The sequence below is a fragment of the Harpia harpyja genome, chromosome 5 (genome assembly GCF_026419915.1).
Source record: "Harpia harpyja isolate bHarHar1 chromosome 5, bHarHar1 primary haplotype, whole genome shotgun sequence".
Classification (NCBI taxonomy): Eukaryota; Metazoa; Chordata; class Aves; order Accipitriformes; family Accipitridae; genus Harpia; species Harpia harpyja.
In genome coordinates this window covers 39,697,931-39,725,216 of record NC_068944.1, presented here as the reverse complement: position 1 = coordinate 39,725,216, position 27,286 = coordinate 39,697,931, and the positions used below count along the sequence as shown (strand labels likewise).

The window sequence follows — 27,286 nt, the reverse complement described above, 5'->3', positions numbered from 1 at the left end:
TCACAAATTAGCAGAAAGTGAGATATTAAAGGGCTATTTAGTTGCTTTTGATTCGATTCAGGGTCTTAGAAGGGAATAAAAAAGTAACAAATCAGAAATTATTTCCCTCCACTGGTTGTAAAATCTCCTAGATGTATCTATTCTTCTTCTTAGCTCCACTTCCAGTGCACCGCTCCCAGCCCTGCCCCAGGTCATCCTCTGCTAACTAAAAAAATCTATTCACACCAGAGTCTAGAAGATTATATGTAAAGGTACAAGTGAAAATGTGAAACTTGCCCATTCCTAACAAAGGACAACATTGAACTAAATTACACCATATTTTCCAAGATGAGTGAGATGGTTTTCACTTGTAACAAAACACCAGATTGCCATCGGCAGTTCTGGAAGACAAGCAGAAATTAAACACAAATTCCTTTGTGGAGAAAGGGCACTGAGTAGTTTTACATACTGGATCACCCTAGCACTTGATGTGTTTTACTGGTTAATAAATATGTCAGCATACTCAGTGATTTAAATTTCCATTGGTAAAATATGGCACGAAACTCTCAAAAGACAGTAAGGTGGGCTCACAGTCAGAGGAAAGTGGATCGGGCCTTGGATGTCAAAGACAGACCTTGCCCCAACTCTTCTGAAGTAGACACATTTTCTAAGTAAACAAGGTCCTTAACTTGACAATAACCTTCTTGTGAGACCCTGAATATAAACCACATATACTCTTTAGCAGGTGACTGCATTTTCCATGAGCACGTTGTATCTTTGGTGGGAGTTTTGTCTTTCTCACACGTGCATAAAACACGGATGTGTGAAGTGCACTATAAAGGACTAAACAAAACCAACAATAATATAACATACTTGTGTAAAAAGTGAAGAGTCTGTCTTCCCAGGTACAGATATATCTGTGTTTGCATGTGGGTGTGCGTATACACACACTATTACTCTTTTAAAAGCAATGTAGTTTGTGTCCTCCTTATCAGTCTGCTGGCCTTCCCAATCATTTAATGAAGCCTCCCTGTTCCAGGAACTTAGTTAGTAATTGTCTCATAAACGAAGTTTCCAGATATCCATATGAAGCCCTAGCTACTGTCATGACTCACCACAGCTATACGGAAAGGAGTTGTCTCTGGATTTCACTGACCAAAGATTCCATTTATACTTCCCAAATTATACAGCCGTCTTGCTGCTATGCTATCCTCTGCTGTTACCCTGTGTTACTGGTTACTGACTACTGGCAATTCCCAGCTTTCCAAGGGAACATTGTCTGGGCTTTTCCTCCTCCTCAAGACCTACAATTCATGCTCCTTCTCCAAGTGTTCATATTTCTCCTTCATAGTACCAGTCTTTGTCCAGGCTCCTTGTACCTTTTCACAGTACACAATGTGCACAACATGCTTATGACTTCTTCCCACTCAGTTTTATCTGAGAATCTCTTTGATATATTTCCTTCCTATCAGAAATTTAAATGAAAGTGTTAAAATAGATTTGAGACTAATGTCTGTTGCATTATGATGGAGAACCGAACGTTGTACAGTTTGTAGCAATGGAAAAGTATTTTGTTTATGGTTCTTCACACTGTTTTCAATCAAAAAGTCTGCTTTTACCTCACAGCCATGAATTACTTAAATTATGTTTTCAATAAGATTTTCCAGATATTATCAAATGCTTTCCTACAAACTGAATCAATGTTTTCTACTATATTCATTTCACCCACTAGTGCTATTCTGTGAAGAAACAAAACAACTATGTTAAGATTTATGAATAAAAGTTTATGAATAAATATTTGGCTGTGTATTATTTATCCTATAGCCATAAAATGGTATTGACATTTGTTCCTCTTTTTTTTCCCTAGAGGTAGATATTTTACTGCTTAACTCCTCATATATGAGAGGAAGTAACTGCCATGATCACACATTGTCCCTTTTTTAAATAGGCTTGCTCTTGTATTTGATCCTCTTTGCTCATCTAATATTATTCCATTCTCAATACTGCTTTTACCAAATGCTATGCTAGTCATGTGGGTATGGTAACCTTGTTAGGCAATTCTCACAATCTCTTTTCATACAGCATCCTACCAAAATGTTCAGCATATTCAAATTTTTCCAATGCCCATTTAATGACTTTTGAGAAATAATGTTTTAAAGGTGTGCACATTTTCAAACTTTTTGAACAATACGGGTATGTATATAAGGATTTTATTGATAAAGGCAGGTTAAGAACATAGGGTCAGCATTTTGGATGCATGGTCTAGTAACTTGTAAGTGTTGAACAGGTCTACCTAATTATTGATCAGAGTGATACTGCATACTGCAAATGGCTTGGTCTGTCATCTCCATTAATTTTACTGCTGATAAAGCTGTCATTTGGAAAAACAGACTAAATGGCTTCAGCACCTTTGATTTAAATCTAAATGTACATGCATAAAGACTTACATAAATATATATATGCAGTGTGGATTACATGATTTTCAGCAGTGTGACTGGTTCATGCAGGTGGTTCACAGATATCTATGAAGAAGTTTAGTAAGTACAGTCCTGACAGCTAGATAAGGTGGTAGTACCTAAACAAGTATGTCTTTGAGCACAATTGATTGTGTACATGAATGCCAGATTCTGCCATTTTTCAAACTTTGTTCTTCGCCTTGGTATTTAATGCAAGACTAAGTCTCACCCCAGGTACTGTGGCTCCAGAGATGGAGAGGTATGTATCAGTACTTACAGCTGTCCTCCTCCTCCATGAAAATACTGATCACATAACAGGCATACACAAATCCAATAAGCTGTATGAAAGAAGAGGAAAAGCAATCATTAAACACATTGAACACTTATCAAGCTTTTAGTACAATGGTATATAAATACAGGTATCACAGCTAAATTTAAAAATTTTTTGCTTCCATTTCCTGTACTTATATGTAAATTTCAGTGTAAATGGTCACAAACAGCTAAATTAAAGAGACTTTCTCTCTTTTGCTCATGTTGCATTATATTTTAAAATCTTTTCCCATTCCCACTGAGATCAGTATTGATGAATACTACTGTTGAGTAATACTGGTGGAAAACACTTGGACCTTGACGTTCAGCTATTACTTACATTCCTTTGTTTGTTCAGTACCTCTGTTCTCACATAACTTTGTCCACATGAACGTGGGCCCTCTAAGCACATAATTTATGTATTAAAAAGATAAAATATTTGTTGATTGCTACAGAATTAAGTCATGTTAAAGCTTGTATGGATACCACAAGAGATGTCTTTTTGTATTGCATAAAGTGTCCCAGTGAAGAACTGTTTGGCAAAAGTTTAATTTCATATGTGAATTGTCATGATGTAGCTGAACAGTAAAGCTGGGTTATGATTCATCAGCATCAGGAAACACCTTATCACAAGGGCCTAACAGTAAATCACATTAACTATGCAAGAAATTAACAGACTCATTTCCCCAAAGGACACCACCAGCAAAATCATGCCATTATTTTAACAGCAGCTTCCACAAAAACATCCTCCTCAACCCGGATCTGTGTCACTTGTGGCATCATGAGGAAGGGATTAAGATCTTTAGGATCAGAGAACAGAAACTCTGCTTCTTCACTTTCCATATAGACAAAATGTTTTCTTATGACCACCACCAAGGAAGAAGAAAGTCCCACTGGGCAAGGAAACCTATTAAACTGCACTGCCCAGACATGTCCATGCTTGAGAAAATATTGTTTGTGTAGCTGTACACAGTTCGCGCTGAAAGCCTTGAAAAGACTGTTCATGAGAGACTTCTAAAATAACCCAGAGATTAGTTTTAAGAAAACTCCTTTTTCTCTGGTCCATTCAAAAAATGTAATTAAAATAGTTCTTCTAAGGGTGTTACAGATCAACCATCTGAGAAAGAGGTAATTTAATAGTATCTAGACAGGTATAAGCTCCTTCAGAGGCACAGAAATCATTCCAACCCGCTTTCTGGTTGGGCTGCACAAGGAGCTTTACAAGCAGCTCCAAGAGCCTCTCTGCAGACAAAAAGCTTGTCCACACAAGGGAATTCAGGGAAGTTAAGATGAATTAACTAAAGCTGTGAAATCAATGCACATAAGATAAAGTACATTAAATCCCTGTGTGGCCTTTACCATTCTGAAATAAAGTGGCCTTAGTTCACTGTAGCTTAATCCTCCTCCAAGGGATTAATCTTCCCCACGGAGAATTAAGCTACAGTATGCTAAAGCTGAGTTACTTGTGAATGAGAGCTGTCACAGCGCTGCGGCACAGTCCTGTCAGAGCTTCCTCTCCAGCGCATTCACCTAGCTGGTGCTTCAGGAAAGTGAGTTTAATCCAACTTTCCTCTCGCTCTAAGCAGACCGCACTATCGGCAGCTTCGCTGGCTTTTTTGAGGGTTCAATTTACTGGGGCGATCGGCATTGCCACAGCCTCTATCAGGTGGACACCACTTTGTTGTACTGATGCTCTGAGCCAGCTAAATGCAAACCAGCTCTAGAGGAGATGCTCACTGGAGATGGTTAGGGGCAAGCTGTGCCTGAGCTACCGAGCCCTGCTGTGCCTGGTGTCATGGTGCCTGCAGCTGGGTGGTACCTAGAGCCACGGCGGGGCTGGCTGGCTCAATGTGAGCCCGCGTTTACCTGCTGAAGACTGTGAGCGTGGGTAAGAGGAGTCCAGCCTCCCGCTATTAATGAAAATGGGATCTTGTGGTTCTGCTGCCCTGCACCTCCAGGACTAGCACGGGCTTACAGACTCCTTGACAGATTAAGCACATTTTTTTCCCTAAACTTCACAGTTTAGAGCACCTTTCAGGCATGACAACTGAAGCAACATGATATAAAGGCTTCCAAGAGATCAAAAAAACGACCATAGTTGAGGTATATTGCTTGTGCCACCTGAACGTTACATATAGATTAAATAATTCTTGCATTAGTACCACACAAATACCAGAAAACAGGTGGCTTTTCATGAGGGAATGTCACCTGTTTATTTACCATATTTCCTGTTCACCATTTGTGTTGTGTAATTTGACTGTGTAAGCCACCTGGGTTTGTTTCTTTTCCCTAAACGTGACTGAAATATTTTGAAGAGGAAAACTGCTGAGTAAATAATGAACATGATAAAAATGAATTGTAGTACAGCTTGTGGGTTGAAAGTTTGAGAAGGAAGGTCAAATGTTTAGAATTATTTACTGTTTTCCAATCATGTATTTCTTTCTTTTTTCTTCTTATTAGTATTCTGTATTAAATTAACTTTACTTTTATGAATGCAATTCCTTCTTTATATGTACATGTGTACTCCATATCCACGCATATTATATAAAACATCTATCTGAGAGGGCTTCCAGCAAATTTCTCACACATGTCTAAGGTGCTGGACAGGTGGATAAAGCACAGAAAGAGACTTCCACTCTAATGTGTAATAAACCACAAAGAAGAAAGCAACAGGGAAAAATACTCTAAGAGGTCTTCCCTCCAAAAAAGTACGGGACATGGCAACTCTGATTGTTTTAACAGTCCTAACAGCTTACATCTTGCTCTTTCAGTAGATCTTCTTAAAGTAAATCTTTTCCCACTCTGTTCAGTGTTTGAAACACACTTTTTCTAATCTATGACCTTCTTGCAAAATCATCAGCCTCTCTCTGCTTCTCAGTATTTCTTTACATTTCTCAGCATTAGTAGATAAATATTCTTCAGTCAAATAGAAATCGCTGCCAACTGTTGTGTTTATGGCATATACTTGTTTAAAATATACCATTTCCCCCCATCTGTTTAGTTATTAATACCAGGAGAAATAAAAAAATATATTCACCCTCTCTCAATTTCATGGTCTTTTTTTAGGAAAAAGAAAGATCAGGTGTCTAATCATGCCAGGAGATATCATAACCCACCATATTCCAAGAATATCTTTCTGTAATTAAATGGCAGAATGCACATTTCTGAAAGAATAAAGCAACAAAGAGGAAAAAGAGCCTTTTAGCATCGTCAGGTATTGCTGTTCAGAGGCGGACAGCAGTGTTTGGCTTGTAACTAACATACTAGTAATTATAGTTGGATAACTCATACCTACAGTACAATTAACACGAAGTGATAAAGTGGGAATATACCCTTCTACTGATGAGACCTGTTTCCAGATCCTTAAACAGTTACAGCCACCACAGTGTGAATATTTTTATAAATGAATTAATTAAAGTCTCTTCTTTTGCTTTATTGATGGACACACTAATAAAATATTTATTCCAACAAATTACTTTTGCTATCTTGATTAACCCAGCTGCTGTTTAATTAATAATGTTATGCTCATGTGAACCCATCTAGCCATCATGTTAATTGCCAATTTGCAGTGAGCTGACTGATGTCTACTGCCCAGTTTCTTGATATTGGAAATGTTGGCTATTGGCCCGGCACCAAGTGATAGACTTAAATGTGTGTTCCCTGATAACAAAAGAAAATGTGATGCAAATGAGCTGGAAGATACTTAATTTGCTCATCTGGGGCTTCAGTAATCATTCAAAGGACCAATGAAGTGCTTGGAACAGGATGTCCAAAGCATCAAAGGTCACTAACACCTCAAAGTATATATGGGAGACTCTGGCTTGATCCAGAGAGCAATCTAGATGGCAAGGTGGACTTGTCTTGAAAATGTTGAGTTTCAAGGCATGGAAACCTTCCAGGATCTCTGCACTGTACAGGGGACTCCCTGTCTTGCCTGCACAGCCACAAGTAAACTAGTAAACTGTCTCAGAAGGCACTTGTTGTCCTGGTTTCAGCTGGGATAGAGTTAACTGTCTTCCTAGTAGCTGCTATAGTGCTATGGTTTTGAGTTGGGTATGAGAAGAATGTTGATAACACTGATGTTTTCAGTTGTTGGTAAGTAATGTTTAGTCTGAAATCAAGGTTTTTTCATCTTCTGATGCCCAGCCAACAAGAAGGCTGGAGGGGCACAAGAAGTTGGCACAAGACACAGCCAGGGCAGCTGACCCAAAGTGGCTAATGGGATATTCCATACGATGTGATGTCACATCTAGTATATAAACTGGGGTGAGTGGGGGTGGGGGGATCGCTGCTCGGTGACTAACTGTGTGTCGATTGGCGGGTGGTGAGCAATTTCACTGTGCATCATTTGTGTATTCCAATGCTTTTATTAGTGCTGTTGTCATTTTATTAGTGTTATCATTATCATTATTAGTTTCTTCTTTTCTGTTCTATTAAACCGTTCTTATCTCAACCCATGAGTTTTACTTCTTTTCCTGATTTTCTCCCCCATCCCACTGGGTGGGTGAGCGAGTGGCTGTGTGGTGCTTAGTTGCTGGCTAGGGTTAAACCACGACACTTGTCAGTGCTATTCTGCAGAAAATCAAGTGGGAAACTGTGTGAAGAGGCTGTTGTCCCCTGCTTTCATCCAGTTACACAGCGGTTAGGATACACAACTTGCTCTGGAGAGAATAAGCAATACATAAAATACTCAGACATTTCATGGAATCACAGCATGGTTTGGGCTGGAAGGGACCTTTAAAGATCATGTAGTCCAACTCCCCTGCCGTGGGCAGATACATCTTTCACTACATCAGGTTGCTCAAAGCCCAGTCCAACCTAACTTTGAACACTTCCAGGGATGGGGCATCCACAAGCTCTCTGGGCAACCTATGCCAGTATCTTACCACCCTCATCATAAAAAATTTCTTCCTTATGTCCAATCTAAATCTATCCTCTTTCAATTTAAAACTGTTGCCCCTTGTCCTCTCACTGCAGACCACGGTAAAAAGCCTCTCTCTGCCTTTCTTATAAGATCCCTTCATATATTGAAAGGCCACAATAAGGTCTCCCAGGAGCCAAATAACCGCAATACTTTCAATCCTCCGATCATCTTCATGGCCCTCCTCTGGGCCTGCTCAAACAGATCCGTATGTTCCTTGTGCTGGAGACCCCAGAGCTGGATGCAGTACTCTAGGTGGGGTCTCACGAGAGTGGAGTAGAGGGGGAGAATCACCTTGACCTGCTGGCCGTTATTCTTGTGATGCAGCCCATGATACAGTTGGCTTTTTGGGCTGCAAGCACACCTTGCTGGCTCATGTCCAGTTTTTCATCCACCAGGATCCCCAGGTCCTTCTCTGCAGGGCTGCTCTCAATCCATTAATGCCCCAGTCTGTACTGATATTAAGGATTGCCCTGACCCAGGTGCAAGATCTTGCACTTGGCCTTGTTGAACTTCATAAGGTTTGCACAGGCCCACTCCTCGAACCTGCCAAGGTCCCTCTGGCTGGTATCTCCTCCCTCTAGTGTATCAACTGCATCACTCAGCTTGGTGTCATCAGCAAACTTTCTGGAGGTGCACTCAATCCCGTTATGTCATTAATGAAGATATGAAATAGCATTGGTCCCAATACGGACCCTTGGGGGACACCACTTGTTACTAGTTTCCATTTGGACATTGAACCATAACTCTTTGGACGTGGCCATCCAGTATTTTCAGAACCACCAGTATTTTTGTACCAAAACCCTTATTTCTTCAATGACTAGCTGATAAATGTTGCTCACATTCTCCAAATTATAGTGATGAGCAGGCTCAGGGTGTGGGAAACAATTGTCACCTAGGCTAAGTTGGCAGACTTCAGTGTGGAGTGCACAAAGGCATTTCTTATTAGTGGAACATGGGTACATTTATATGATGCTATTATCAAGGCTTTTGATGCATAATTTATTTTCTGCTGATAGTCTTAGGTAGAAATGAAGTAGTAGTCTCTGTTATTTTTCTCCTGTGCAGGCAGTATATTCTCTAGAGGACCTAAATGCTTCAGTCTAACTAAAATCTCTAGGCTTAAGCTATGGACACCTGCATGAAATATAAATGCCTAGTTTAATAGAATTGAAATTAGATTATATAATTGTCCATCATTAAACTGTAAGAAACTATGAAAACATGTAAGAAATTAAAAACCTAATAATCTGAGCAAATATATGCTGTGACATATAATTGCTTTAATAAATGAATATTGCTAGAATATATCCTATTAAAAATAAGAACCAAACTGAGTGTAAAATATATATTTACTTGCAAATTAATGTATTTTAATAGTTACCAGTTATTGTGGATTAACCTTTCCTGAGGAAAACAAGGACAAATGCAAAATAAAATTAGAAGTGATTATTTAAATCAAGGTTATTGTCTGCAGACTGAAATATTTTTGATTAAAATTGATGATTTAGATAATTTTGATTTAAATCTTTCTGTTTGGTTTTGTCGTCATCTGCTATGGCCTTTAAATACACTCACACAGTATGTGATTACTTTCCTATCTGCTTCATGTACTGCAGTTCCACTGGTTCAAAGGAGATATGTGAGTGTATACCAGCTATCTAAGATTACATGAAGCAGTGCCCTTGGCTATCATCAGGTTAATCTTCAAGATCAGGTGTACAATAGGACACTTATCACTGCTAAGCTACTATGCAGAGTTTTGTAGAGATATTATTACAACAAAATAGGACCATCCAAATAAACTAAATAAATGTTCAGTAGTCCTGGTTCCCAGAGGATGTATGCAATGTTATAGGTAAACTAGATTTGGAAGATTTCTCCAATCAAAAAGATAAGACAACTGTGCTTCACATCCTTCCTTGTACACACCCAGTCCACCCAGACTGTCATCTCACTGAATATGGCTTTTTCTTGACTTCTTTTTTGCTCATGACAGCTGAAGAACATTATTTCCTATCTATCTCTGTGGTGCTTCAAAACTGTAACTTGGTGAACACAAGTCCTGTTTTCTGCAACTTATTTCACTATTACCCAATTTCCCACAAAGATTGAGGAAGTATGAAAGGAGAAGAAACTTTTAAAATTGATTTTTTTTGTATAAAAAGGGTGTAGGATACAAAGCTTGACAAGATGTCTTGAAATTTAACTTATAAAATGGAAACTGTGCAGCAAAAGTGAATTTACTGAGTAAAAAGATAAAAATGCATTAAATTACAAAACTTCCTGACTATTACTATCTCCTGACTAGCATTTTCAGGAGAGCTAACAAATTCTGAGGAAAGGGTGAAACATGAGTAGTTCATCTTCTTAGCAACCTACTTGCCACTAACATTTTTAATACTCTGCAAAGAGGACTGTAAAGCCCTTTTCTTCCATTACAGACTAGAAAAGCATTAAATCAGAATGGGAGATACATAAGAGAAACAGGATATTATCTCAGGATCTGTGTGTATACATGAGTCATCAAGATAGAAATATGACTAAGATTATCAGGCACAAAGAAATGATAACTGCACATATTTCAAGACAATGACAAAGGAACCAGGATCAAGAGTAACAGTAGTATATAGTTGTAGTATAATAATAACCATTCACTATAACTGCATGATTATATACTATATACTAATGTATATAATTATCCAATTATAGACTGTATATAATTATCTGCTATAACTGCTTGATTATATATATTTTATTAGAAAGATACTGTAAAACTATATAGTTATAGGCAATTTCAAAACTGAATGCAGTTTTTTGAATTAAAGAAGAGACAGGCTGAAAGGTATGTTCTCATTTTCTAGAACTAAATGATGAAGTGCACAACATTTTACAGCGGTAGCAGTAGGAGCCCCAACCTTAAAGTACTTAGAAATCTAAAACCATAAAAGCAGACAAACTGGGAAAATGTCCAGAAAACATAGCAGAATATGGTAGCAGCAACATCTGAACTACACTGCGTTGTCTAAGCATTTTTTTTTTTTCTTTCTTTCATCTTCTTTAAATCTATTGGATTTGACTTTAGTAAAATTCAGGCTTTAGGGGCATTGTCTACCAATTTCATCAGCATGACCCAGAGCCGGTCTGGGCCAACTGTGTTGTTTACAGCGGTAGTGGAGGGGTCCCAGAGGCTGCAACTCTGATTGATAGGTCTTAAAATGTGTTATGGACTCTAAAAGTGGGTGACAGGAGCTTATGAGTACTTTTGCTTTATATTGATCAGGGAGAAACAAGTGAGCAGAGATAATAAAATAAACACCCATTCTTAAAATACATAGAGGTTGCTGTTGGCTAATATTGCAGGAGATAAATCCTCTTGAAAGCCATCTACTTAGCACTGGGAGGGGAGAGCAGCATGCTGGAAAAGACTATACCATTTAGCTAACCTGCTTTTTGAAGTCCCACCCTGTATCCACAGTTCTCAAATCCTGGTTTTCACAGTGTCCCTTTGTCTTTAAATTAAAAATTGTATTTGACAACCTAATTTTCCCAGGCCAAGATCAGAACCATTTTTGCCTACACTTGGTCTGGGAATTTATTTCTCCAGCAGCATAAACATATAATTACCCCTTTTGCCCAGTTGCCCAAAAGGACTTTTTACCATTTAAGAGGGAAGACTGGTGTGTGATGTTGCCAAAGTGTGTCCCAGCTTTGTCAGAGTTGAGAAAAACAAGCGAGAACATCATATGTTCTCTCACCCTCTCCCTCTTTAGTTTGGTTATGGCTTATTCTCTCTGCTTTGTTTTTGCTGCAAGACCTTTAGAAAAAATATTGTAAGTTCTGAGAACAGAAAGATGGTGGATTTGGAACAAACTGTGTAATCCAGACTCCTGTATAATTTTGTAGGTCACAGAATTTCAGCTAGATACTCTGGTAGCCTAATGATAGCGTCAGAGCATCCCTAACAGACTAGGTTGTGGTACTGGTGCTCCAGATGAGTTATGTCCACAGAAGGGATCTGGGAACCTTTGTATTTCACTCGCACAAGAGAAAGAAATAAATTCCAAGCCTTAATCCTTACTTATTTGGTTGTCTATCATGTGATAGATACATCAGTTTTATATTTTGAATAAAATGAAAGTCTCAATATGTAAAAACCCTGAACACAGTATTTAAACATGACTGGCTAGAATACAGTGTTTTATCTTGCAATATATTAATTCCTTGTTAATGATTCAACTGAATACAGTGAAAGTCAATAGTGTAAAGTAAAGCCAACCTCAAAACTTGAAAGTTAAAGAACAAAATGATGGAAAGTGAAAGGGATCAGGGTGGTAAGAAGGAAAAGGGAGAGAAAGGAGATCTACATCTGGGTAGGTCCTTAACAAAATCACCAGAAAAGAACTGGATAAACAAGCAAGACTTTCTCTAGATCTAGTTTTTCTCCAGTAGTAAAGAAAATAAAAGTTCTCCTAAGAATGGTGTCAAAGTTCTCATATTTAGGTTAATGACTAATTAGCTTGTCAGCTGAATAACAAGGAGTGAGAAAACTCTTTACATCTAATTTTACAATAAGCAGACAGAAAGATGACCTTCCTTCATTTCTGAAAACCTGACTTTGTGTTATTTGGTTTTATATTTTCTAAATAACTACTTTTATTTGCTTTTGCCTTAACTTGTCAGTGTTAAGGATAATTTCAGAGCTACTTGCAGATGACACAATATTTCACAGCTTTTGATATAGCAAAGAAATTCAGGTTTGATGGTGTCTTGTAACCCAAAGTGTTTCTTCAAGGTATCTGTCAGGTAATGAATTCACCTCCACCAAGTTGCACATACCACTTTGGAAGCTGGTAATGAAATCAGAAGAAAGGATGAAAGAAATGTCCGCCAGTTACCAGAGCCAATGTAAATCTCTTTGGCATGTGACAAGGTACTTGGGAAGGTTTCTGAATCCCAGGGAAGCCAATTATGCACGCAGGGAGTACCAAAGTAAACTCCTTTCAGAACAGCAGAATATTGCAAATCTTGGCCATTTTTTATGCTAATACTCCTTTTAAAATTCTTCCACTGGTTATACTGCAATTATGAAAGATGTCCTCTGTTGATAGAATGCCAAAAGATATTTTTCCCTCCTTATTAGATGAGAAGACACATAATGAGAGTATTATTTCCACTTTCTTGTGGCAATAGACACAGAGAATGCATTTTAATTCCAACAATGCATTGCAATCTGTAAGAATTACTTATTTTCTAGTGAATCATTTCTTTCCCTTCATGCACAATGTAAATAACACATGTATGAAACTGTTATATCACCGTGAGGCAGTAGCCATTTAAAGACAGACAAACTGTGGCACAGAAACAAAAATAACTAGTTCAAGATTTCAGTGGGGTGACAGTGAATGTAAGAATAGAATTACTACAGTCTGATTCCCACTATTGTCTAATCACTTTTATAGATACTTCTTAAATACCTAGGTAATAAGAGCTAAGACTGAACACATTATTATTCAAGCTCCTGTTAATCCATAAACATGGCTTGAAAATTGTATGAAAAAACATGCTAAGCTTTCACTAACAACAATTATGCCAGAGCATACCTCAGGGAAAAATAGAACAACAAAAAGCAACCCACAGATAAAACCTAAGCCATCATATTAACTCATGTTAGGAAATGTTATATGATCTAATGAACTGCAAAGTAAGATCTAATCTCTACCTATACCAGGTTGCTCATATTAGCCCCCCTAGTGGAACCCTCAGAGAGGATTTTCAGGGGTGGTAGGCACAGAAATGCACCTCAGAAGTAAGCTCCGAAGCCTGAAAGACATGTACCAGCTTAGACTTGGCACTAATTAAATCACAGGGAAAAAAAAGGCTTGAATAATAACCAAAACATGGTTAAAATTCACAAGAGTGTAGAAATTCATATAAGGCAGCATGGATGAGCACCGATTGTCTGAAAACTTTTCTTATAATCTAGTCTGCAGGGGGAGCTGGAAAAGCAGCATACAGTATTTCTCTCTGTGGATCTCAATTCCAAATTATTTTTGGACATTTCATAGTTCAATTTTCTTTTTCTATTAATATTTTGTTCAATACAGACAAGGAAAATCACAAAAAAAAATTGATTTTTTTTCTTGGATGTGTAAATATATACTGGAAATTCTTAAAATCTTATCTTCCTTAGAGGACCACAGATGATGTCTGTCTATTCTTGGCAAAGAAAGTTTACCTCCATCTTTAAGAAGGTAAGAAAAGACAGAACAGGCAAACAGATGATGGTTTTTGATTCTTGAAAATGAAAAATGAAACAAATCACTTCTACATCCACCAGACTTTGATATTGTTTTGCCTTTTTCTGTGTGTTCATTGAAATACTACAGTGATGAACAATAGTATATCACAGATAGAAGTGGTGAAGATAAGAAACTCCTTCTTGATCATCACTTTGTTTTTCCTAATCAATTTCCACCTAACAGGATATTTAGCAGATGATCTACCACGTGTGCTTTCACTTGTGGATGAATGTGCTGTATTCAAACTACAGAACAAATGACTTGATTTTGAGCCAGTTGAGCTGGTTTTGCTCTTTGGAAGGAACAATACTATAATCAGAAATGTGGCTGTATTTATGTATTTGGCAGGTAACATAGCAGACTCTTCACTCAGCTGTAATATCTAAAACTGTGCAACACAAAGAACTCAAAACCAGCAATGCAGGTTGTTTTGAAAAATCCTTGTTTGATAGTTGGTTTTCTTTTATGGATATCCTTCCCACTGTATTTCTTCTTACTATGGATAATATTGTTTAATTCCTTCAAGCTGCTACCTGAATGTGCAGATGGACGTACATAGACACACAGACACAGACACACACACATACACGTCATTATAATGCTTTGTGGAGTGGTCTGCTGTGATATGTGAGAAACAAGAATACCATAAAAGCAGCAATGTTATCAGTTTGCTCAGGTATTCCCAGTTAAACTGTGTGCTAAAAGGCTTTTATGCTGGATTCCCAGTGGGCAGAAAAGCTATCAAGAATTGCAATGAAGCTTCGCATTCTATCAATGCCTATTGAATTTCAGAAGCTGTTTCTCCAGTCATATCTGACCCACTGTGATCTCTTATACCACATGTCCCTGGCACAGTTTATTTGCTTGCAGTATATGGTTCCTGTATGTATGTTGTGGCTTCGTGTCCTATTCACTCCTGTTTCTTACCAACAGCTTTCACTTGACACTGCATCCCACTGCTCCCTTTACCTTCATCTGGGTCTGATTCTGCAGCCCAAAGCCGAGGGTGCAGCCAAAATCAATAATTCTTTTCCAAGGAGCCTAAGCTCAGCCTGTAATGAGGCGGCGTGCAAATACAGAAGCTATAGTGGAGCCATTCTAGAAAGGACTTTGTCTCCCACTGTCAGTACAAAACCACCATAAGCATCCCCACATGGCTGGTGAGGATGCCCCCACATGCTGGGTGTATGGGTGGCAACAAATGTATTGCCCCAGAGCCAACTGTCAGGGTGTTTTAGCAAATGGGAGACAGATTTGGCCCTAACTCCTACCCTGAGGTTACTGCTACAAAGAAATGCAAATGCAGCAAGAGAGTCTGCACCTGGTAAATAAGCAATCTCAAAAGGAGCCAAAGCAGAATTTGCTGCACTGAGAATATGTCTTGACCAGAGACAGGTATTAACTGTGTCTTTGGAGTCCTTGACTCTGGCTCATCTAGACTGAGCTTTTGGCTACAGCATGTAGAGTTTCTTTCCAGAAAACAAGCTCAGATTTAAAGAAATCTAGGACATAGGTGATGGTGCTTATTCAGGTCTTGTTCTGACATGAAGATAGACTCTGAATTACGCAGCCTGAAGGAGAGGAAGTCAAGCAGAGAAAATGCTAGCCCACTTCTCCTCCTCCTTCTTGCATCCAGAGCTGGCACAGATCTTTGCCAAGAAATCTCCCCCCTGTACATGGGCGACACCAGGACCTCAGGAGTATGTCCTTAGTCTTTGGAATAAACCTTAATATACATCAGGGAGGTTGAAGGCATCACCAAAACAGGCAGCTTTGGGCATTTGGAGTACATTTCTAGCATTCCTCTGCTTCCATTGGACTGGCTGTTTGCTTGAACCCTCCTCCTTTGCTTCGTTGTAGGTACAAATAAGTTTAAGCCTACTAAACCATGTGGTGCTGCACAGACTAGCTGAATAAATATCTGGGAGGTTAAACTTTATGGCACTCTTTCCTCTGCTGTTACAATTCACTTATATTGTGAGCAGAAGTAGAGCTAGCTCATTTAAAGGCAACTCAGGTAGGTCCATTTTATTGACAACTCTCACAGTTCTTTGAAATGTTAACTTTTACAAAAGCCAATTTTCATCAAAAAGAAAATAAAGGAGAGGCAGTCTGGCTCCTGTAATAAGCAAATTGGCACAAACTGTAATTATTCAATATGAGGACACGGGGACATATATGACAGAATGGTGAAGAATGAAAGATGATGGAAGGGGAAAGCCATGTCCCATGTTAAAGCCCTTTGGGGATAAGTGATCCAATTGATACAGAGCACTTGCACCTCCAAAAATTTGTTGACCAGATCCCTAACCGCAGCTTCTCAAGAATTACATGCTGTCATGGAACAAAAAAGATTCATCTTTTAATCTCATAGAATAGAATAGAATAGAATAGAATAGAATAGAATAGAATAGAATAGAATAGAATATTTCAGTTGGAAGGGACCTAAAACAATCATCTAGTCCAACTGCCTGACCACTTCAGGGCTGACCAGAAGCTAAAACATCTTGTTAAGGGCATTGCCCAAACGCCTCTTAAACACTGACAGGCTTGGGGCACTGACCACCTCTCTAGGAAGCCTATTCCAGTGTTTGACCACCCTCTCGGTAAAGAAAGGCTCCCTAATGTCCAGTCTGAACCTCCCCTGGCACACCTTTGAACCATTCCCACATGTCCTATCCCTGGATAGAAGGGAGAAGAGCTCAGCACTTCCTTGTCTCCTCCCCCTCCTCAGGAAGCTGTAGAGAGCAATGAGGTCACCCCTCAGCCTCCTTTTCTCCAAACTAGACAAGTCCAAAGCTCTTAGTCTCTCCTCATAGGACATTCCTTCCAGCCCTTCCACCAGCTTTGTTGCCCTCCTCTGGATGCATTCAAGGGCCTTAATATCCCTCCTAAATTGTGGGGCCCAGAACTGCACACAGTACTCAAGGTGAGGATGCACCAATGGCTGAATACAGCGGGATAATCACCTCTTTTGACTGGCTGGTTATACTGTGTTTGATGCACCCCAGGATGTGGTTTTCCCTCTTGGCTGTCACCCCGCACCCCCAAAGTATAAGGATATATAAATGGTGTTATGATTAGATCAGTGTTCACAATGGGGGAAGTTATGTATAGTGCCCTATACAGAATCACGCTCAGCCCTATGCATTTCAAGTATTCATGAATGATTGGGAAATAGGGTTAGGAACTCAATCAAGTTTGGTGATAATGCAAAACAAAAGTCCACCGAAATGTTGTAGATGGATCTCATGATATTAAGTGACTAGGTGATAAAATTAGAGCTGAAATTCAATGTCAATAAATGCAAAGTAATGCACATAAGGAAAACCAACCATAACTACACATGTACAGTAATAGGCTCTAAATTTGTTATTACCTCTTGGAAAACTTGTGAATAGTTCATTATAAACATCAGCTTAGGCTCAGCAGCAGTCAGAAAGGAGAATCAAATAGTAGCAGAGCAATAGAAAAGAAAGTAGAATACATCATTATGCCAGTGTACAAATTCCTTGTGTCCTGCATCCTCAGTACTATGCACAGGTCTTTCTCCTCATCTCAGAAAGGAAGTAGTTGAATCAGAACAGGTACAGAGAAATGTGTCAAAGATAATCAAAGATATGGGTGGCTTTAGACTAAGGAGAAATTAAACAAATTCACCATTGGAAAGGAGACAATTGATGACAGAATTATAGAAACAAAAAAGAATGGCTTGGAAAAGATGAATAAAAAATAATTAATCCCACTTTTCATTATATAAGAACAATGGAAAATCAAACAAGTTATCAGATCACAGACTAAGGGGTTGCCTTTCATCACAGACTGAAGGAAGGACATTTTCCACACGAATCAGAATTAAACCGTGGAACTCAATGCCCAGAACATGTTGAAGAGTTGAGACCTGTACATGGGTCGAAAGCTGATTAGGCACATTCAGGCAAAAAATGTTCATTGAAGGCTATGAAAAACAACATTTCAGCTACAACAGGGTTGTCACAGGAAGTCCCAGGCAATATTGCCGGTAGATGTTAAGCACTCATGTTTGCTGCATTAAACATGTCAATTTATTACTATTTACATTTGCTAAATTCAGCTGTAAAACACATAGCTGGAAAATTAGAAGTATGGAAATCTAACTTACACAATGGGAAAGAGATTAAAATATTAGCTCTAGGCTTAATGTATCTATTATAATTTCAACCCACTATTTGTTGAATTGAAATGCATTAATTGAAGTTTGGTTGCATTCAGGTTTTGGAATTCATATGAAATGATTCAGTTAGGTATGCTACCCATTCCAGATGAAAGGGAAGACGTAATGTTAGATACTTCCACATAAAATATTGAGAATAGACATCATGCTAGATTTTTAGAATTGCTCTCAGCAGTTCGTAATCCAAGATTTCCTTGCAGCTTTATTCATTGTGAGAAATATGGGCTATGATTGGAGCTGGGCCAGGAAAACTTTTATTGTTTAATTATGAGTAAGTTGGCTATAGCAAAATGTCAAAATACTTTATGGATTTGGTTCTGAAGTCTTTAAAATGTCAAAAAGCCACACTAGTCAGCCAATCTTTGCTGGTAAAAAGTCATTAATACGTAAGAACTGAAACAACTGCAGGGAAAAAAAATACCTTCTTAAATGAAAGGAAGTGTTACGTTAATCGTTACATTTCTAAAATACTATTTAGCTGACTGTGGGACTCATATTCACAAACTTATTTCAAAAACTGACATCAATCTTCCAAGTATCAACCATACCTATAAGCCCTTTGTATTTTTCAGATTTTTGGACGATTAGTTCGTCCATGATCAACTTAGCAGATACGTTGAAATGAAAAGCTGTGCACAGAAGCAACTTTCCTCTGTGACCGAAGCCCTAAAAGTCTGTCCAGTGGGAGAGGACTGAACTGTATCCATAATCCAGAATATCAACTAGTTGGTCCTGAAAACTTGCCTGAGAAAACCACCCCCAGGTGAAGAGTACTTAGAAGAAAATTATTCTTTTGTTATATATGTTATTTTCTTATAGACTGGCCTACAAAATTCAATGCCCCTCTTTCTCCATTTAGGGTGTCCAGAAAAAAAGTGACCTGAGGGTTTAATTAAGGGAGTTTGGTAAGTTTACTAAAACCTGAAGATCTCATATTCATCAGGTAAAATCCTACTGCCTGTTTAGAGATATTCACAACTCTGTGACTCAAGCTTCACTAGAACTCATTCTTCCTTAATTTTTCACTGTATTTTCTTAGGATATGGCTCAGTCTTTACATGTGTATATGGGAAAATGTGTGTGCTTACAAAATGACACTTCCAAAAATTCCCAGCATTAAACAACAAAGATTTTTAATCTCTAAATTATACATACATTACATATTTAAAAATAATTATCAACCAAAAACTTGTATTATGCTGAACTTGACCTTTATTTATTTTAAGTTAGGGGAAAGATTCTATGTTACTACATGAGAAGAGGAACAGGGCAACAAACCAATAATATTTGGTAAGAATGAGATTTAAGCAAGAAGTGGTAAAATAGCTTCACCATGACAGAGCCAAGGGATATCTCTATTTGTTCTGGGAAATACCCAATAGCCAAAGTGCAATAGTCACCGCACCAATACATAAGTCATACCTAAACAGTGACCTGTGGCTTCTTACATCTTTTGCATGTTTAATGCTTAAATTTTATTGATCACTGATAGGGTCTAAGCATGAAGGACAACGGCCTCTAAAGAAATAACAAATAATTATTGCCAGTGGCATTCAATCTGGTTATCTGGTAGCATATTAACTGGATGATGTGAGAAACAGAACTCACTGGTTCATTGACTCAATCTTAAATGTAGTCTTGATTTGATCATATATTCCATCCTTTGCATTAGCTGAATTGAAGTAAACTATCTTAATAATGTTCTTGCTTAAGCTCCTATTTGTTTGTTAAATGCTTTAACAAAAGCCATAAGAAGTTTATAGAATAAGTTGTCCTCTCAGATTGCAACATGGATCATGAACACAAGCACAGTTAAAGAAGATATTCACAAGGCACTTGACTCTGTGTCCAAAGTGACAGGGATATTTCAGAGTGGATAAACAGTGAGTTAAAGAAAACAGTATAATACAATTCCCCAGATCAATCTAAACAAAGAAATAATTTTCAGATAGTTCCTTTAAGACAAAAAAAAATAGCTTGTGCATCTTTACTGGTGAAAAAATTAAAATATAGATGTCCAACAACTTTATTTAAAAATCTTTAATGTATTAATTTAAGGTAAGAAGAAACTTCTCAAAATAGCTTTTGATAGATCATAAATTACTGTATAATGAAATGCTAAAATATCAGTAATCTCTTTTAAAATTGGAAATATTTCTGATTGTCAGGGAGCAGAAAATTAATCTTCTACATGGAAAATGAACAGACAATTTCAGCTTGTGAAATCCTTATATAACTTTTAAAAATTATTAAATTTAGCAATTTGGGGAACCCAATGCAAACCTAATAACTGTTAATATTTTTGTAAACTTCTAATATTCTTAGATAAATATTGTTATTTGTTTTAAGAACACAGTCATTTTGTCTTCTGTATGGTTTCTCCAAAAATTTACATCACTGTGAAGAAAAAAAATTAAGTATTAGTTACATTCATTTAGAGGTAAGAACTGATACTAAGAAAACTTTAAAATCTGTATGATCTTACTCATTTTCATGCAGAAAGTCCTATGAAAGGGATTAGATTTCTTTTTTATCTTATAATGAATAAGATTGATAACATTTATAAGAAATAACATTGAACGGGAAGACAGCTTGCACTACAGAAACCATGAACTACTAGAGATAACGATTCTAGGAGGAGAACAGTGGAATGAGGACAGTAAACACCCAGGAACCAGACTCCAGTGACACGAGATAGAAGGTAGCTTCTAAGAGTAAACAGGTGTATCGGAAAGTGAAGTTCAAGAAGGCAGTCAGACTGACTGGAAGAACACACACTGAACAAGTACAAACTTTTCCAAGCACAAAAAGTGATGGATTTGGGTCAATAATGGTCTCTTGGATGACCTGCATACAGATTGCCAGAGACAAACATATAATAAAAACAGAAGGGCATAGGGACAAACTCAGAAAGGTTAAGATACAAGATAAAACTAAAAGAAGAATACAGCATAATAAAAAATATTCAGTGGCACATTACTAATAAAGAGAAAGCTCAGGCAACAAGCTGTCACAGTCCTCAGTGATGTGACCCCACGGCTGTAGGTGCATGTGGCAGCAGTAATTATTTTCCGGCATGGGCAGGTCAATCAGCTGGGCAGCCCTCTGCAGCTATGCAAACCTCTCCTCCAGCCAACTGGAGGCATGGGTTTGAGCAGCTGGGTATAAGGTTTGGCTATGTTAAATGGCAGTGCCTTCAAGGGAATGAATACAGAGCCATGGCCTTCAGGTGGCTAAAATCCAATGTCTTTTCTCTATCCCCTTCTTCAGTAGAAAGAGTAACTCTGGTTAGCGAAGTAATGCCACTAACACTAATGAAAGACAGGTAAGAAAAGGGAAGAATATGTTATTGATCATTTGCATAAATTAGAAATCTGAAGAAATTCAGATTTACTAACCCTGGTAAATTCACCTCAAAGCATGTAGTAGTCTGGCAAAAGCAATCTCAAGCATGTTAGAACATACTTGTGAGAATTTGATTAAAACAGGAGAGGCTGAAAATCAGAAAGTCAAAGATTGTCCCTATCTCTTTACACAAAGACAGGAAAAGAGAAGAGAAAGAAGACACACAGAATTATATCCCTAACTCCATTTGCTATAAACTTACTGAAACAAGGAATCAAATTATTAGTGGGTAAATAAACATACTAGTAAGAAGACAAGGTGATAAGTAATAGTCAATATGAATTTATCAGAAACTGAATCATGTTAAATCACGTCTGTTCCTCTTCAGGAGAGATAATGGGCTTTGTGGTTAGGGAAGGAGCAACAGGTGTGATATATCTTGATTCTAGTAAGCATTTTGACACTGCTTGGCATTCTTCTAAGCAAACTATGAAAATATTGCTTCGATCAAAGTACTGTTACATAGATTGAACAACTGCACTCAGAAATAGCTACACATTGTTCTCCATCAAATTAAGAGATGGTAGCTGAATGGGGCTCTGGGGCTCCATAGAATTCCACCTGGGTCCAGCATTACCCAGTAGTTTCATTAGTCACTTGGTTATCTGAAGAGATATTATGCCCTTTACACTTCCACATGGAAGCAAACTGGCAGTGGCTGCAAACCCCATGGAGGACAAGACTAGAATTAAAATAATCTTGACAAACTGGCAAAGGGTCTGGAAAAAAAATAGGATGTGATTCAGTAAGGCCAAGTGCAAATTACTATATTTAAGTGGGAATAATGAAGTACTCGAAGACAGAATAGGGTGAACAAAAGGCTACTTAGCAGTTCCACAGAATAATGAATCACACCCAGACTATGACTTGATAATATCACAGTATTGGGAAAAAAAACAGACAGCACACTGGGATGCAAAACTTAATTTCAAGGTGAATAAGGAGTTCTCTAGAAGGCATCGGTTGACAGATTGTGTATATTTTGGAGATTTCCCTTCAGCAAAGATGAGAACCAATTGGAGGAAGTCCAGATGAGAATTATAAGTATGATCAAACATCTAGAAAACATGGCCTCTGTGGAAAGATTATGATACTAAATTACACACTCCCTTAAAATTTCTGGATCCGTGAGACTGCATTTACAGTGTATTGTTAGCTCACATTGTTCATAGAAAGATTAAGTGCAAAGGGCTTCTTCACACTGTTGCCATCTAAACCACTTATCAAACAATTTTATTCTAGAAATAATAAGTTACTGTCAGAGGATAAAAATCTTAACAGAGCTTTTCAAATTTAATTACATCATGAAACAACTACTAATATCAAAAGGCTCAAGGGTTTTCTCATTAGTATTTTAAAGCAGCATGACAGATTATTTTGAGTGTGTCAATAATGATTCATACTTCTTCTTGAGTCCCCATTGTAAGGGAAAATCTTGAGACAGTTGAACTGTCTTTTTTCAGGCCAGTATATGAAAAACATCATTAAAGTTGTTATGAATCTAGACAGGGCATAACTTTGTCTGACAGCTATAACTAGAGCGGATCAGATGCAAACCAGAATCTGATCACTTCACGTTTTGTGCTGGCTACTATGAGGGCAAGATTCAATTATTGTGGAAGAAATATGACACACAGGAAATCTGTTCAAAGCTGAAAAGAGAAATAAGGTGCAGAGGGGTATTATTCTCTGATGGTGAAAAGATACTATTCAAGATGGGATATTACCTTCCCAATAGGCTAAACAAATCACCACCATGAAATAGTAAACATCTTCAACATTTAAAAAAATGTAAATTACTGTTGGACCCTGGGCTGTACATGAGAATAACTCTGTAATTCTTTCTAGGAAGCACCTTTGAGACATTGCCAGCCAGATGCCAGATGCCTACAGCTATCCAGAAGGTGGATAAATGTCTAAACATACATATCTAACATAATTTTAGGAATCACAAAGTACTCTGCCAGTTGCCACTCCAGGAGGTTGATACCGTGTAGGTCCCACTTCACACCCATTTACCATATGCAGATGTCTTAGGCATTTAAAATAGCCAGCTGAAAACTTGGTTGGATAGCATAAGGTGTCTACAATGACACCAAATACTTTCATTTAGAAGGCACAAGATATCTTCCAAACTGGGGATAATAATAATAATAATAATAATAATAATAATAAAAGGTATTCTAGAAAGTTTTTCTTCACAGTCTAAACTTTACCTCACTTACATTGATCCAAATGTGATTAGGTTGTGTATGGTTGTACTGTACAAAATGCTTGATGTTCCTCCTACCTACATATTACAGCTTGGGACTACCAAGAGAAGTTGAATTAGATGTCGGTTAAGGGTGGTTGTACTTAGATTAAAGTCTTCTTCCCAGAAGAGGCAGAGGAGCGCAGGAACCTAGAACTGGTCCATAGGACACAAGAGAATCTCTTCCAAAAGCTGTGGTTTTGTGCTGTGGTCAGAAAGACACCAGGGAACACAAGTTTCAGATGAAAACTAAGTGGTACGGGTGAAAGATATGTGTTGTACTAAAAATAATGTGCAGGCTATGGAGATCACCCTCCAGACTCTGGGAAAACAACACTTTCAGCCAAAGTCTGAAATGGCAGTCTCCCCTGTCCTGCATGTACCTACAGGGATGTTTAACTAGCTAAGAAGGTGGACAATCTTAATCCAGACTAAGAATCAGGAATGACTTGATTACAAGATAGTATTAATAAGGAATAGGATAGTTATATTTTTGTTTATGTCTTACATTTTGAAATATGACAACAGAGTTCAGGCAGTATCTTTCTCTTTGGTCTGGACCATCAAAGAAGTGACATGAGACCTTTTTACATCCTTTCCTGCATCAACTTTCTCAGGGTCATCTACGAAAAATAGCAGAAGGGCAGAGTGAGAGTTGTCTGTTTTCCAAAGAAGGAGGTGAAGGAAGCTGAATGGAAAGCGGAAGTACCTGGCTGTGTGTGTATTCAATAACTTTGTTTTCAAGAACAGTTTGATTCTCAGTGCATATTGGTTGGGGAATCAGAATACATCAAAAGGCCAGTGAAGGATCAGGATTTGACTACTTGTCCTACTCTTGCATCAGTGCATACCTGGCTGTCTTTTTGAAAGGGTATGCAAAATTAAAAGGCTGTGCTTTCCAAGCTTGGCTGAAGAGTATAAAAGAGGTGAAATCTTACCTTACAATATGTTAAGATACAGTCCAACTGCCTTTTAGAGAGCAGAGAAAGATGCTGAATAATAGTAATGATGGCTGGAGTTAGGTGGGGAGGTGACAAGAGCGGTGGTTCTTACTGTGAAGACCTTTATGAATATGGTTTGTATAGATTTATTAAGATCTAGTTGACTAAAATGTAGTGTATAAACATGAGTAATTACCATACTGAAAAAGTGGTAGTAGTATACAGAATGAAAATATTTTATAATTGCAACATTTCAACACAAAAATTGCTGAAAGCTGTATCCATTTCAGATTTCAAAGACAGATCAAGAGGTTACGCTGGCAAAATAACACCTGTTTTATCTTTTTTTCAGAAAAGGAAGCTGTAACTTTTGCAGTAAACAGTAGTAAATTCAATTTCCTCACTGCATTTTGCTAATTTTCTTATTTTCTCTTTTCAATATATGCAAATTGTATCTGGTTTGTACCTATGCCAAGTCCTATCTGCATTACAGAAGGTGAATAATCCAGGCTGGAAGAATTTTCTCTGCTTATTTGCCTGTACAGAACCCTGGGAAATGAGATAGTTTGACTGGCATTTCTAGTTTCGTTTCCTGTTTGTTGTAGCATCATATATCTCCCAAATACTTCCTAAAAATGTTTACTTCATCTGAAAATTCCTTAGATGAGCCATGCAGAAAAGCAATTATTATATCATGGTATATAAAAATTAATCCCTACTGTAGCAGAATTCCTACTTGTGGAAGACAATTAATTCAAAGAAAGATTTAATGCATGAACGTAATTTTATGTACTGAGTTACAGTCAGAGAAAAAAAAAACATTGACATACAGGCAGTTAGGTAAACAACTCTTCTACCATGCATTTCCCATATTTTTAATAACATCTTATTAGTACAATGTATCCTTTGTTCCAATAAAGTGCTTTACAGACCCAGTTCCATCTATTTAAAATATCCTTCTTTTTTAAAGCGATGGACTAGCAAGAATAAAGAATTCCAGTTGGTGCAGTGCATATGAAAACATTATCTTCTCTTAGGATTGCAGTTTTGTCTTCTGCCCAGCTTAGCTAGTTTAACATGACTAATACGCAATAGACATTAACAGTTAGCTTAGCTTATCTTGCTTCTGAAGGTTTTACGTGCATGATGAAAATTGACAGAAAATATAGGTAAGGGGAAAGAAGAAGAGATACTAAAAGTGAACTAGAGGTAGCGTGAGAAAGAGGACTGGCTAAACCAGAGCAAAATCCTTCCTTATATTTTCTTATTGCTTGCTTGCAGGAGGCCAGTTGTCTCCCAAAAGCGCTATGGAAATAGCTGTGTAGAATCTGCAGCTTAGCAAACATTTCAGATTAACTGTTCTTTCTAATGCTATTGCCTTGCTTATTTTCCCCTTCAAAGGAGGATCTACTGGAAAGTTATTTATTTATATTGCATATAGATTGCACGCTTCGATTGTTATGGTTAGTGTCTCCAGCTGCAGAGCTCAAGGACACCCTCTGTCATGGTGGTTAGCTGTTTTCTGTCCTCAGCTCTCATGAAGCTAACTTGTAGTCAGAGCAGCAAGTCAAGACCAAGAAAAGAAGGAACTTTTAGGTTTTAGGATTTATATATTTAAAGCATCCTGCAGTCAAAGCTCACCTAAATTCTACGAAAAGCACTGATGGAAAGCAATTTCTCTCCTTTAAAAGGCATCTCACTCTAGCAGTAGATCAGGTTGGCAACCCTTAGGAAAGGCACACCTGAGACTGTTGGGATCCCTAGGGAAGAACAACTGATCTTGGCTGAATCCAGCTGGACTGCCCTAGCAATTGATTCATTAAGAGAAGAATGGGTGACCATAGAAACTGTTTTGATGTGGTACAGGAAAAACTTTTGTATTCCTAAAAAACTAGGAAGAGGGTTTACCAGGCCCTACAATAACTGTTTGAACTGTTACTTTTATAACGTATTTTAAGCAAGTGCTCAATAAAAATATGGCACACTATTGTATAGAGTGGATATTTAAACCTGCTAAGATAAATTTGCAAAACCGCTAAAAAAACCCTAAGTATTGCAGCTGAGGCAGATGAGTGAGAAGTCATTTTCTCATTGAATAAAAGCTGATAGTGAGATAGCATTTATTGGATTATAAACATGGTAGCATTCAAACATGGGTTTATTGAAACATTATTTTAATACTTTTTAAGATCAAATGATTCCAGATGGTTAATCTGGAATCCCCACAGCTAGGCCTGTCAGATATACTGAAAGTTTAATCAGGCTTTTAACACACCAATGGGCTTTGAACGGCCTAGATCCTCAGGAAAAAAAAATCCTTAGGAACAATCATGAAGAGATTGATGAAGATATCTGAATAGTAGGCAGCAGCAGTTATGAACATCAAGAGAATGCTTGAGTGCACTGAATTCAGGCAGAAGGTAACAGCACATTAAAGCAAAGCAACTGTAGCCAAGAATAATGCACTTCTAACATAGGAAGCTGTGCTTTTGATTTTCCCTACCTTGCT

General features: G+C 37.8%; 1 protein-coding gene across 2 annotated transcripts in view; it reads right to left on the bottom strand.

The window, feature by feature from the left end:
• The window catches only part of NKAIN3 (sodium/potassium transporting ATPase interacting 3), a 393,979-nt gene that overhangs the window by 23,554 nt on the left and 343,139 nt on the right, over positions 1-27,286 (bottom strand). For both annotated transcript variants that reach the window (XM_052788441.1, XM_052788442.1), the window contains exon 5: positions 2,713-2,773. In XM_052788441.1, the coding sequence (XP_052644401.1) occupies positions 2,713-2,773 (61 nt within the window). The remainder of the gene's footprint in view (positions 1-2,712; positions 2,774-27,286) is intronic.